The sequence below is a fragment of the Monomorium pharaonis genome, chromosome 3, assembly GCF_013373865.1.
Source record: "Monomorium pharaonis isolate MP-MQ-018 chromosome 3, ASM1337386v2, whole genome shotgun sequence".
In the NCBI taxonomy this organism is placed as follows: Eukaryota; Metazoa; Arthropoda; class Insecta; order Hymenoptera; family Formicidae; genus Monomorium; species Monomorium pharaonis.
The window spans coordinates 32826549-32840322 of NC_050469.1; the positions used below are offsets into that span (position 1 = coordinate 32826549).

The 13774-nt window shown below is 27.3% G+C and overlaps 1 protein-coding gene across 4 annotated transcripts in view; it reads right to left on the reverse strand.

Moving 5' to 3' along the window:
• Positions 1-13774, reverse strand: part of LOC105832416 — a 35240-nt gene that overhangs the window by 10775 nt on the left and 10691 nt on the right. For 3 of the 4 annotated variants that reach the window (XM_036284879.1, XM_036284878.1, XM_036284877.1), the window contains 6 exons: positions 10175-10346; positions 7689-7755; positions 7458-7617; positions 5104-5241; positions 4765-4878; positions 4472-4686 (listed from right to left, as the gene is read on the reverse strand). In XM_036284879.1, coding sequence (XP_036140772.1) covers positions 4472-4686; positions 4765-4878; positions 5104-5241; positions 7458-7617; positions 7689-7755; positions 10175-10346 — 866 coding nt within the window. Of the gene's footprint in view, positions 1-4258; positions 4687-4764; positions 4879-5103; positions 5242-7457; positions 7618-7688; positions 7756-10174; positions 10347-13774 lie in introns of those variants that run through there. The other variant, XM_012673332.3, reaches the window with a different exon arrangement.

A 13774-nucleotide genomic window follows, 5' to 3' on the forward strand; every position in this document is an offset into this window, starting at 1 on the left:
AGAAAAAATGTATATTACAAACTGAAACTGATACTTATAATAAAATATAATATAAACATATATTTTACTTTAATTATTTTTATAAAAAATTATTAATATATATTATTAAATCATAATTTTAAATTTTAAAACTTTGCTTTTAAAGAATATAGTACAAAATCAAATTTGTAAATTATTTACTTATTTTATTTAAATTTCTAGATGTATAGTAAGAAAGTTGTGCTTCTTACAATAAAATAGCGAATCTAAATCTAATCGATTAGCAGAGTTGGATAGTAACTAAAATTAAAAATTAAAAGTTGCTAATAACTTATAAATTTATTTTAAATAAGTTTTAAATAAAGTTTTTAACATTAATTAATTATTTTCAAACTACATCAACTTTAACTTATTAATGTTTTTCTTAAAATTAAACTTATATTAAAAAATTGTAAAAAAAAATACATTCTTACATAAAAAACAATATTTACTTGTTTACATAAGTTTAATTGAGAAAAATATTAAATTTGATATTATAATCAGCATTATAATTGTTTTGTCATTTAGAGTAATTTAATTTTAATTTAATATTAATGGTTCTTAAATTAACTTTAATTTAATCTTAACACAAATTTTAACCGAAATAGTTTTTATTCATGCAACATCTAACATAATTAATTATAAGCAATTTATTTTAATTCTTATAAAACATTAAAAGACATAACTTATCCAACTCTACTCAATTCTAAAAAAATTCTCTTTATGTGATTAATTGTTTCCATATTGTATAAATGTTCTGAATAAAGAAATATCTTCTATATATTGAAGTATTTAAATCATATAATTGATATTTAAATCAGAAAACTAGGATAAATATGATAATTATTGTATTTAAAAAAAATCGTCAAGCAATCCCATACCTTAGCATGTAAACAAGAAAATATTTAAAAGTAAACTCTATACGACGAAAGAGTATAAACGGAGCAGACAAGTTTTTGTCTGGTTTGTACAGGAGTAATCCTTACATTGTCTTACTACTTGTGCTGGTCACCAGTGTCAACAGATAATGTAACCAGTATAGTTATTGAAATACCCGTCAAACAACTCGATTTCGCGTTACAAATGCAATTTTCGGTAATTATTTACATTAGCGATTCCTCATCGATTTTGATGACTTTCAAATATGTTATCAAGGTCATCATTCGGAACCCCTCCCCCGCCCACGCGTTCTCTGCTATACCAGACTGGGGAGCAGTGCTGCCAGACCCCCTCCATGGGCCAAGCCGCGCATGTGTGATGGATGGCAAATACAGTTATGTGTATTATGGGCGCTTAATTTTGGCGGGCCCAGTACTCTCAGTACAGAGAACCTCAGGGCCCCGATTCTTGAATTCATTCGCAAGAGAAACGTATTCGCAAATTCTGTTCTTACAGAAAAGTTGAAAATTTATTGGCTATCGTATGGCTTTCAACCAATAAACTTACAACTTTTCTGTTAAAGTGGGTATTTGCGGGTATTCATACGTTTTCTTGCAAATAAATTCAAGAATCGAGCCCCAGTATTATTTTTGCCAAATAAAATATTTTTCTTAATTACAGAAAAATGTGTATTTTTCATCATTATGTGAACATTCTACTCTCTACTTATCCACGCGCACCTGTGTGTGTAGTCACAAGAGTCTGCAGATTTGTGATACGTTACTGTATTTCAACTCGTAAGCGCATGCGTCGGCCTATCCTGCCGGGCAATCCGGCAAAATCTGGCAACTCTGCTGGGGAGAAGTCGCTACAATCGTTTACACATTGTTCTGTGCCACGGAGATAGGAGACCGGTTCTTTACCTAAAGCAGTGCTCACCGTTAGTTGTCCTTTTCGGGCAGATTTCAGAGGCGACGCCTACCGTTCCCCACTACCGCTCGCGACCTTGATGGCCGAGCCGCCGCGCCGATCGCATGCGAACGCTTCAGGCGCGTTGCGATAAAGAAGTATACTGGGGGTCGTACCTAAAATATTTCTCTTGTTAAACACTTTTTATTTTTATTAAATAATTAAATATTAATAATTTTATTATTAATATATATTATGTATATAAAACTATTTTACATATATAAAATATGTTATCATAATATATTTCTGATAAAATATAATTACAATTTTAACAATAGCTTTCCACATCACTCGTAAGGTACTATTGTTTGATACGTTTTTTAAAATGGTAATTTCCCCAGCGGGCCGTACTGCGGTGATGTGGAAAGCTATTGTCAAAATTGTAATTATAGTTTATCAAAATATATTATGATAACATATTTTATATATGTAAAATAGTTTTATATACATAACATATATTAATAATAAAATTATTAATATTCAATTATTTAATAAAAATAAAAAATTTTCAACGAGAAAAATATTTTAAATACGATTCTCCAGTATACTTCTTTATAGGGATGCGCCTGAGGCGTTCACGTGCGTTCGGCGGCTCGGCCGTCAACGAGCGGTAGTGGGGAGACGGTAGGCGTCGCCTCTGAAATCTGCTCGAAAAGGGCAACTAACGTTGAGCACTGATCTAAAACCAATATTATGTATCGGATTTATAAAACTTTTTTTGTTGTAAACTTTCAAATAAATCACGAGCGACGGTTAAAATCTTTTCAAGGTCACTCAGAAGGATGACCTTGACCACATGTTATGGTTAAGGTTATCGGAGCTACCCGTAAGTATCGTATTTATTAAATTTTTTAAATAATTTTTTATATATAATACAAAAACTAAGGTCGAGCGGCGATAACATGTATAGGGAAAAGTTGTTCAGAATAATGACCTTGACAACATATTTGAAGGTCATAAAAATCGGTGAGGAATCGCTAATGCAAATAATTACCCAATTTTCCATTAGTATTCACAAAATTGTAGTTTTACAATGAAGCCTAAAACTATTACCAGATGTTTGGTAACACCATTAACTTTAAAGAAAAACAAGTAAAGGCAGATAGATAATAACAAATAAATATTGGCTGTTTTTAAAAGACACAAATCGACACAGGTTAATATTCGAGCACAATTTGCCACAATTAAATGGAATATGACATAGTGTATGTATAGTGCCTAACCTGACAATGAGATAGTAACTATGGGCCCAAGCGCGCCATATGTACGACAGCAAGTAAGGCTCTTCCCACTCTGTCCTATTCATGCGCACTCCATTTATGCTCTCTCGCCTTACAGAGTACAAAAGTGATTCAATGCGCGCAATCGTTTAGTTAGTTCATTGTTGTCGGTTTACAAGCTATGATTAACATACGTTCGCTTTTATTTGCATACATTTACTGTACAAATTGTCTCACTTTTTAAATTTGTAAGTCTTTTACTTTCATCTGGCATAAATTTACAACACGGGCTGATTGAGTTATATATTTGTTTAATGATGAAATAAGCTAGATTTCATAGTTTTTAGCAAAATCGAAATACATTTTACATCTCATGTATTTGCATTCTTCGTCAAAATAGATTGTGATTTAATGAAGTTTCTTGTCTATGTTTCACTTTCTACTCACTTTCTAAACGGCTCATGCAATAAATGTAAATTAAATTTCTAAGAAAAATGAACTCATTTATTATAGCTTAATAATACATAACAATCTAAAATAATAATCAGTATATTTGTTGTTTAACCCTTTAACGCTCAAATGCACACAATTTTTTTGTAAACTTTGACGACGTAGACTCTGTATAAAACGGACAAACTTTTTATCAAAGAGTACTTTTCTAGGGGGTTTTGAGTGTGCTCTTTCGAATGCCGCCGCGAAAAATTGAGAAAAATGTCAAGAACATCGAGTTTCTAAACTTTTTTTAAAAAAGCACGATTTTTTAAATGTAAAATTTAAAAAAAATTGGATTCTCTTTATTGTAACGGATTTGGATTAGGATCGGAACTGCATAAAACGTGCACTTTTTACAACTAAAAAGTGCACGCTTTATGCAGTTCCAATTTTAATCCCAACCCGTTACGATAAAGAAAATCCACTTTTAAAAAAATTTTACTCGAAAAAAAATCCTTTTTTGAAAAAAAGCTCAGAAATTCGATGTTCTTGACATTTTTTTCAATTTTTCGCGGCAGCATTCGAAAGAGCACACTCAAAACCCTCTAGAAATTATTGATAAATTATTATTTGATAAAAAGTTTGTCCGTTTTATACGAAGTCTACGCCGTCAAAGTTTACGAAAAAATTTTGTGCATTTGAGCGTAAAAGGGTTAATTTTACTAAATCACAAATATATGTAAAATATGAACAAAATATAAATCTTTATTGCATTGTATAAAAACAGATCGGATTCTTGATATAATATGCGAATTGATAAAAAATATAAAAACTTAAAAATAAATAACATTCTAAAGACGTCTAGTTATACAATTGTTACTAAAAATTACGATCTAATTACGTGATAAACGTAAAAATATCAAAAGAGAAACAATTGCACATGTTTCATTTACCACGACTCTCTGTATTAGTTGCATTCCTTTGCGAATAAATAGAACCTTGGGCCAATCCCCTTAATGGTCCTTTTCGCAATTCGGACTGGGCACCTTTAGCAAGACAATTACGGGTAGAAACTAAACTTGCATCGTGCCCTACTGCAAGCGATCTTGACAATGGTTGCTTGGTCAACAAATTTGGATCCGGCCCCGACCATGGTGCGTAATCGGGCCTGTAATTTTTGTTTACTTAATGTTTATAAAACTATCATATTACAAATAAAAAAATAACAAAATTGCATGTAACGTACAACAGCAGATCATTATTCGCTCCCCTTGCTAAATCCGAGTTTGAGCCCACTGGTTTTGTTAAATACGGGGATTTATATTCTTTATCCTCCGTGGTACTGGTTCCACGAGAAACTCTAATGCAATATTTTATTATGTACAGAGTGAGTTTTATTAATAAAATATTATTAAATTATTATGTTATTATAATTCTACTGTGTGTGCGTGCGTGTGTGTGTGTAATCTAATTATTAAATTATTATAAAATAATTATAAATTAAAAAATATTGTTATCTAAAAACAAACAAGTTTACAGTAGATAAGTGTTATCAAGATAATGACATATAATCTTAATGCCTTACTTCGGTATCTCAGTCTTAGTTTTGGATCGTTTCAACTTTTCAGTTTCCATATCTTTATTTATCTTTTTAATTGGAGATGCTGTTAATTTTATAGCTTCTGTCACTGGTGGACTATCTTTCCGTTCATCACTTTTACTGCTACAATGTTTCACACAAAAAAACTTGTAAGAAAAAATTGTGTGTGTGCGCGCACGCAAAATAATTTTTAAGTACAAAAAATTCAAGACATTTCTTGGTTTATTTTATGAATAAAAGTTCCTATAAACATAAATCCTAAAGTACTTTATTTTCAAAATGCATGATATAAAAATTGGGGGGAAAAAAACGAATATTTCAAAAATATTTTTGAAATTGTTTTAAATTTAAAAATATTTTATTGAAACTGATAATGTACGTACATTAAGAACTATTTTTTAGTATCAGAGAAATATATTTAGATCCAGTTTAGGGCCGTGTGTACGAGTAACTGTATTAAATTTTTTAAATAAAAAAAAGTACATTTGTTTTTCCAAGTTTAACTATTTTTTTACAAAATTCAAACTAAAACTGTACAAAAATTGTTTTTTAACCGTTTTCAAGTTAAAATTATTGCTACTCAGGATTTATCACAATAATTTTTAATTTAAATTTTGTATTTTAATTCGATAACAGCTAGTCGTATAGAAAACGTAAAAAGCAGTTTTTTTTTAACATAACACAAAGAATAAATTTTTATCCTTAGAAATCATCCTGCATATATAAGTATTGGGCAACAGGTGAGAAACAATTTTTTAATGAATCATTTTTAATGATAAAACAAGATAAAAATTAAAAATAACAAAATTGCAATTAAAGCTTTGTTTTTTAATTACAATTATTTAAAGAATTGCGCGCTTCAGTATATTTTTTATCTATTAAATTTTTTATTAAGTAGATATTTAAATAATTAGAATTACAAATAATAAAAATCAATGCAACCAAATGCATTTACAACACATGCATATTTCACAAATAATACAGAATGTAAGAATAAAGATTTCATGTGTCAAAATTTCAAACTAAAAACTTATACAATAATTATATTCATTTTCGGTTTGCGACAAAGATAAACACTTAAAGAATATCTTTATCTAACGGGATCATGTCACCTGCAGCATCAATCATGCATAATTCGAACAAAACGCGATGCAAATTGACAAACATGTATTTCTCCATAATAACAACTAAAAGTAACTGAAATGACTATTACAATTAGAGACAACAGTAATATAGATTTTATCACTGAAGAGAACTCAAACATGAAGTCGAAACATCTGTAATAATTTACTAAAGCGAATTGTAATAATGTACTCAATGTTGTTGCGCTTTATATTATTGTAATTAATGTAGTTTGCATTGCAAACGCCTAAAAGCGAATTGATCAATAATAAAAATAGTTCATACTGCACAAAAATATCCTGTGCCGGCTCTCATTGGCTTTTAATATTTCTTGACTGTTATTAATTACTGGAGCCTACGAATATTAATATAGTTTAATAATTATATTGTACGTAACGCAGGTTTAAAAATAAATATTTATTGTGACGTATAAGGTTTTTGTATTATTTGCGCTGAAATATGCACGCTGTAAATGCATTGCTTTAATTATTTTTTACTTAATAACAACTAATAATATTTTTTTAACTGGAAAGTTAGACTTCGCCCAGTGTATACTAAAAAATACAAGATTGTGGAAAGTACTATTATTAAAAATTGCTGACAAAAGCTTAAAAAAAAAAATCATTATATGAAATAAAAAATAAACTCAATTTTATTATTCGGCGGTCCCAAAAACATAGGAAACGTATACTTGCACGATATTCATTATTTTCGTAAATTTGTCACTTTCGGCAGTAATTTTACATCCGCCATCTTGGAAAATCTCATATAAAATATTTGGATACATCACATTATCATCACTGATCCCAAAATAATGTTATACACCCATTTTCAAGTTAAATAGATAAAATTTTAGGTGATGAGTTGTAGCAATAAAGTAATGTACTTTCCAAAATATTTAGCAATGTTTAAGTCGCCATATTTAATTTTCCATTAAAAATTTTGAAAAAACAACCACAGATTCTGAAAAATCAAGGTTTTTTTCCTTCAGGAATAATAGTTTCGTTACATTTCGAGCTAGAAAACTACTTTTTCTAGACAAAAAGTCAATCGATAGTAAAATGTCCGCTTGGGAAGAAATGGGTTAATTATAATTTTGTTATTCTAAATTTTCATCTAAAATTACTTGTTAAATTTTTTCTTACACATTTATATATGCATTTACATATAGATACATTTTACGATTTCGTATATATTGTTGAAAAATAAAACATTACCTTTGGCTGCTAGAAGTACATAATGGTCGAGTAGCTTCTTCTGCCATTACTATATCTAATATAGTTATTGCTCTTTCTTCATCATAATCTACACTTTCCATGGCAAGTAACAGAATTCGATCTGGTAGATTCTTATATTTTTCCATTAAACGTATTTTCACTACACATATTCTTTCTTAGTGTATTTATCTCCATATGTAAAAGAAAAAAGATATCTAAACGAATACGTACACTTATTCTTCTCTTCCAAACTTTTTATGCGCGGAGGTGGCGTAGGTGCAGTTGGCTCATCACGTACCTAAAAAAAATTTTTTAATATGTAGTAATAATATATAGATATCTATCTACTTACAACGGAGTTATATTCTCCAACTTTCATAAATCAGTTATAAATCAAATTAATCATAAATTAAATAGCATTTAAATTTCACGTAAAGATCTAATTTATGTAAAATAATTATTTTATTAAAAATGATTATGGTATTTAGAATATATAGTAACACAAAAAAAATTTTTTTTAAATCATAATTCTTAATATAATGATTATAATTAATAGGATTATAATATGAATATAATGATTATAATAAAATCAATAGGATATAATACAGATTTTTTTTTAAAGATTATAATTATTAATATAATCAATAACTGCAAAGGCTATAGATATGTTAGGACAGAAAAGGGAAAGAAACTTAGCCAAAGAATTAGAGAATAGGGATAGAGATATACAAAAACAAAAGAAAGATAGTAGATTCAGACACGCGAAATATAATACAAGTTATAGAGAAAAAGACACAGATATGATAGCTATTAAACCCAAGTATTTGTGTAGGAAAAATCTTGAAAATAAAAATAAAAGTAGTATAGTACTATAGATGTAAGAGCGCTAGTTAGATTGAGATGCGGAAATATGGAGGAATACAATAAGTACTGGCTTGAAGAAAAGAGGAGAGTATGTGTATTCTGTAAAAAAGGTAGGAATCAGTTAATACATTTTATAGAAGATTGCGAAGTTGCGAGCGGTTGGTTTAAAGATCTAGGTAAGAACAAGGAAGAAAGAACGGAAAGGATTAGGAGCGATGAATTAGATAGAGAAAAAGAAGAGATATTGAGTAAGTTTTGGAGAGAGAAGGAAAGACTAGAGATAATAAGGAAATCGGAATATTCAAGGAACGAATGAGGAAGTAAGGGCCCAAGGAGTAAATGCTAAATCAATGTTAAGGTAAAGTAGTAGTAGTATTAAGTAGTAGTATGTAATAGTTTTTAGTATTAAGTATATAAGAGATAGGTTATGATATAAGAGACAGATAGTACAAATAGAATAGAAAAGAAGACTGTAAAGACTGTAAGGAAAAATAGAGAGATCTGTGATAATAGTATATAGTAAAATAATAGAATATAATATCTAGCCCACTTAAGTTAACAGAGTGTTTTGTAGGATGTTGGATCTGTCATATTTCTTTCGTATGTTTATATCTGGTTATATTTGTTCTTGTATTTATTTTTGTACATTAAAGTTTATGTTAAAAAAAATAAGTTAAAAGGATAAACTGCAGGAAGAGAAAGGGTGGTTAGAGAGGAGATAGGATAATAGGAGATAATAGATTAAACGAATAGAGATGGATGGATAGACGAATGGGTAGATTTTATGTAAACCAAGTCCCCTTCTGGGCTGTAATTTGCTGAAGAGAATAAAGCAATTATATATATAATCAATAACTATTGGAACTATTGACCAATATGTAAAAACATAACTAAAAATAATTAAAAACAATTAAAGATAAACTTTATTCGATCATAATTGAATCTTTCAATTGATATTTCTTATCATTTCTTGTGTAATTTTATATCCAGTTCATCAAATTGCAATTCATTGAATATCACTACATGTCTTACAAGCTCCAGCAGACTTTAAAAAAAACAGCTCTCATTGAATATTGCACATCATGCGTCGCAAAATCGCTGCTGAAACCTTTAGGCTTATAGTCAACTTGAAGCTACGAACGCTTCGAAGCATTCTTCAGTAGATCAATTCATAAAATTATTTGTTTTTATTAGTCAGTCAAATGCTTCGAAGCATTTGTAGCATTATGTTGATCGCAGCTTTAGTGTTCATATAGACTAAAATTCCAAATCCGAAAAGTAGAAAAATCCAGATCAAATTCTGATTGACATATTTTTCACAATAAATTTTTTTACAGGGAAGATTATTATAAGAAATAATAATTATTATAAGAAATAATTATTCTTTACGTTAAAATTGTTACTTAGTTTTTATAAATCGATCAATTTTCTAATGCTGAAAGAATTAAAAATTAAAAATTTATTCGAAGCACAGTTTGACAAATTTAAAATATTGTACAATCACACAAGAAATATTAGCACTAAGAATCTAGCTATGGCCAAATAAGAAAGATTTTTAATTAGTTGTCAATATAAAATGTTATTTTTTATTATTAAAAAATTAATATTTACTTTAAACACAGATTAACTTCGACAAATAATTTAAAAAACATTTTTCTTAAAAATATAACTCTTAACATAATGTTTAATATTATTATAAAATTAATATTTAATTCGGACTACTCTTAGATTAAAGAATTTTTAGTTAGTTTTATTAAAAGCTTAGTTCATTTTTATCAGCATATTTATTGGTCATACTCTCGTAAGTAGAGAGATACTTATATGTTATATGTACAATTTAAAAAATTCAATACCTCTTCCTCTTCTTTCTTTTTTGCTACAGCTCTGACAGGAAGAGTAGGACTCCGCTTTTCATATCCTAATTCAATTAACCTTTCAGATGCCTTCTGCACATTATTATCGCTCTGCTCTAACACATCTAGCAATATCGTTTCGTCCACTTTTGGAAATACATTTTTCAGGTACCTGTACATACATTCCAAACATATAAATATTTAATATAACTACGTTACTGTCTGTACGCAACATACAAACATAATGCATTGCATATCATATAGACTTAATACATTTTTTAACATAGTATAGAAATTATAATTTATTATTAAAACAGCAATAATCTAATTTTATTTAAAAGTGATTCGTATACATAGCATTAATGTGTAATGTCTGGTGTGCATTCAATAAATTACTTTACAATATTTGAAATTGTATCTCATAATGTTATTAATTTGGGAAAAATCGCCAAGAATAATTTTTACATTTCAACAAAAAAAAATTCAGTCACGGTAGTTCTTTTCTAATTGAAAATTTATATGTATTTCTCTTTTTGTTTTTTTTTCTTTTTTCCTAGAAAATACCAAATAAATCTACATATGCAAAATAATCTCTATACTAATAAAATGTATAATAATCAATGATATAAAACATATAATTAATAACAGTAATTTGTAAAAATTAATCGATTGTTCATATACAAAGAAAAACTATATCACTATTCTGCGTTAATAGTATAGATTAATTATTTCAATTTATAAACGAGATGATAATCAAAAGTCTTTTTATAAATGCATATCAGATGACATTAATGCTCTCGATCATACATTATAACTTGATAAATTAATAACACATAAAAAATTGATAATTAATAGTTTATAATATGTACATGTGATTGGCATTTGAAAATATTTATCAAAATTATCTCTATTTTTTGATGGAAAAAATGAACTATCCAATTACTTTCATTTGAAATTTTTAAGATAGAATGCACATGCACATACTATCATGCTTAAATTTTATCTTATTTTGGGATAAACGAGTTTTTTTCTTTTATATGTAAATACACATATCTAAAACATGCTTAAATATCATAAACATATTTAAGAAAAATATTGTTAATGTATAATATATCTACAATAATCAGAGTTGGGTAATAGCTAAAAAATTAAAGTTAAATAATATATTTAAAAAATTAATAACTTTTAACCAAACTTAGTCAATTTTAAAAAAGTTAACTTTTAATTTTAACTAATTATTTTTAAAACAAATTTTAATTTATTAACTTTCTTTAAATATGTTATACAAATGTTGTTTCAAATATCATAAAAATATTTTTAAAAACAATTTACGCTAATAAAGTTTATATTACAATTATTTTTTTACAAATTATTATTTAGAATAATCTAGAAAATTTTAGAAAATTATGATATTCTAATTAACCTTTTATTGCACGAATTTTTGTAGCAAACCAGTTTTGCTGAAGCTATATCCCTAGGTGATTTTCGGGGTTGCTGATTATGAATCCGGTATCAATTTTTCAAAATTTTAGAATTTAAAATGGCGGATCTAGCATGACGAATTGTCTGTGAGAACGTTTTTTATTAATTTCCGAAAAAAAAATTGTATTTAGGTTTTGAAGACTCTGATTACAAATATGTTATTAAATTTTACAAATTTTGAAAATTTTCTCAATTTTCATAAAAATTTGTAACAAGAGAATTTTAGATCGCTTGTAATACTAATGCTATATTGCACTACGACAAATCTCCAACCTGAAATTTCAGAGACAATAAACGAAAAACAAAAAACATGATATGCTGTGCAACAAAAGGTTAAATACAAATTTTTGTTTAAAATTAACTTTTAACATAACTTAATTTTTCTTAACATAACTTTTAACTAAATTAGTTTTTCATTCATGCAACTTAATTTAATATTAAAAAAAATATTAACTTACCCAACTTTCTGATGAGACAATATATAAAAATTGTATATACAGCATATAGAATACAATATAACATTTCAACAATATTATAGCAACATTGTAATACTTATATTACGGAAATGTTGGAATGTTCTGTGCTATATAGGTACCTTTTATATTGTATCTTTAATACAAAGATGTATATAAAAACTCTTTTATGCCCTTAGAAATCTTTTAACAATACCAATAAACAACAAACATATCAATGACATCTAATTAACAGTAAGCTTCAATTTGTGCCATTAAATGACAAAACAAAAACAAAACATGAATACAACAAAAACCAACCTACTCTAGTTAGCGTAAATTTCATACTATCCAACATCTATGTTATTGCAAACCAGGAAGAACTGAAAGATAAAAAAATAACAAACATCATAAAATTAGATCAATATTATTGATCAAAAATTTTTTTTAATTTTTCACGCGCGGAAAAGCGATAAAAATATAATGAAATGAATAACAAGATTAATAAGAACCTATATATTAAAATATATAATATTTGCTACCGTGCACAATAAATTATTTTAAAAAATCGCGACCAATCTATATGTAAACGATTGCATCTTTAATACTTAATATCTAAATATAGTTAAAAGAACCATATCACACAGAAAAATTACAGAAACGTTGCAACATCGCAACAATGTTGTGAAATATTGCCGCAATATTGCTATTACATTGCAGCAACGTTAAAAATTTCTGCTTTTAGAAATATTATTTCTAAAAAGCAACTAAATACAATATTGCAACATTGCAATATAATATATATTTAATAATACTTTGTAACACTCTATAAAAATTAAAGTGTTTTTCATTTAACAAATAATTTATGAGAGGTATATGTATACAAGTACTAAAAATTAAGAAAATGTAAATAAATTATGTAAATAAGTGATTACGTAAATCATTTATAATTATGTAAATAAATTCGCAATGCTCTATTAATAACGTATTCTAACATATATGTATAATATGTATTATTATATAATTATGTAATATATAATACTTGTGTTAATATATTATTAATAGTACAATTGCAAATTTACATTTATGTAATTGTTTTATTAATTTTGAATTTTATATACACGTCCCACAGATTGTTCGTAATTTAAATAATGTTATCATTTTTTGGAATATCCTGGAATCTCAAATATTAAAATTTAATATAAAAATTTTGTTATAACAAAATTGTAATACAAAATTATAAAATTGAATTATATTTCGATTCAAAAATTTCCTTTAATTGCAGAAATCGTTACTACCAAGCATTTTCAAAAATAGCTTTACATGATAAATAACTCATGCCTAAATGCAATATAAGGTTCTTGTATAAAATTACATATCTACATTTTAATGATGTTTCAAAACATTGCGTTGCAATATGCAAATTGCTACAATGTAGCTGCAAAAGACTGTGTCGTATGGAAAAATATAATTCTGTACATGCTACCGCTACATAATGTCATGTGTATGCGTGAAATATACCAGACAGTTATGACAATGCAAGAAAAAAAGGCAGTGCTCTTTGAGCTGATATACTTCCATGGAAACTATCACAAGATACGATATCAACATCTAGCATCCAGACTGGGTGAAAGAGAAACTGCAACTATGAAGTATAGTTTAGGCT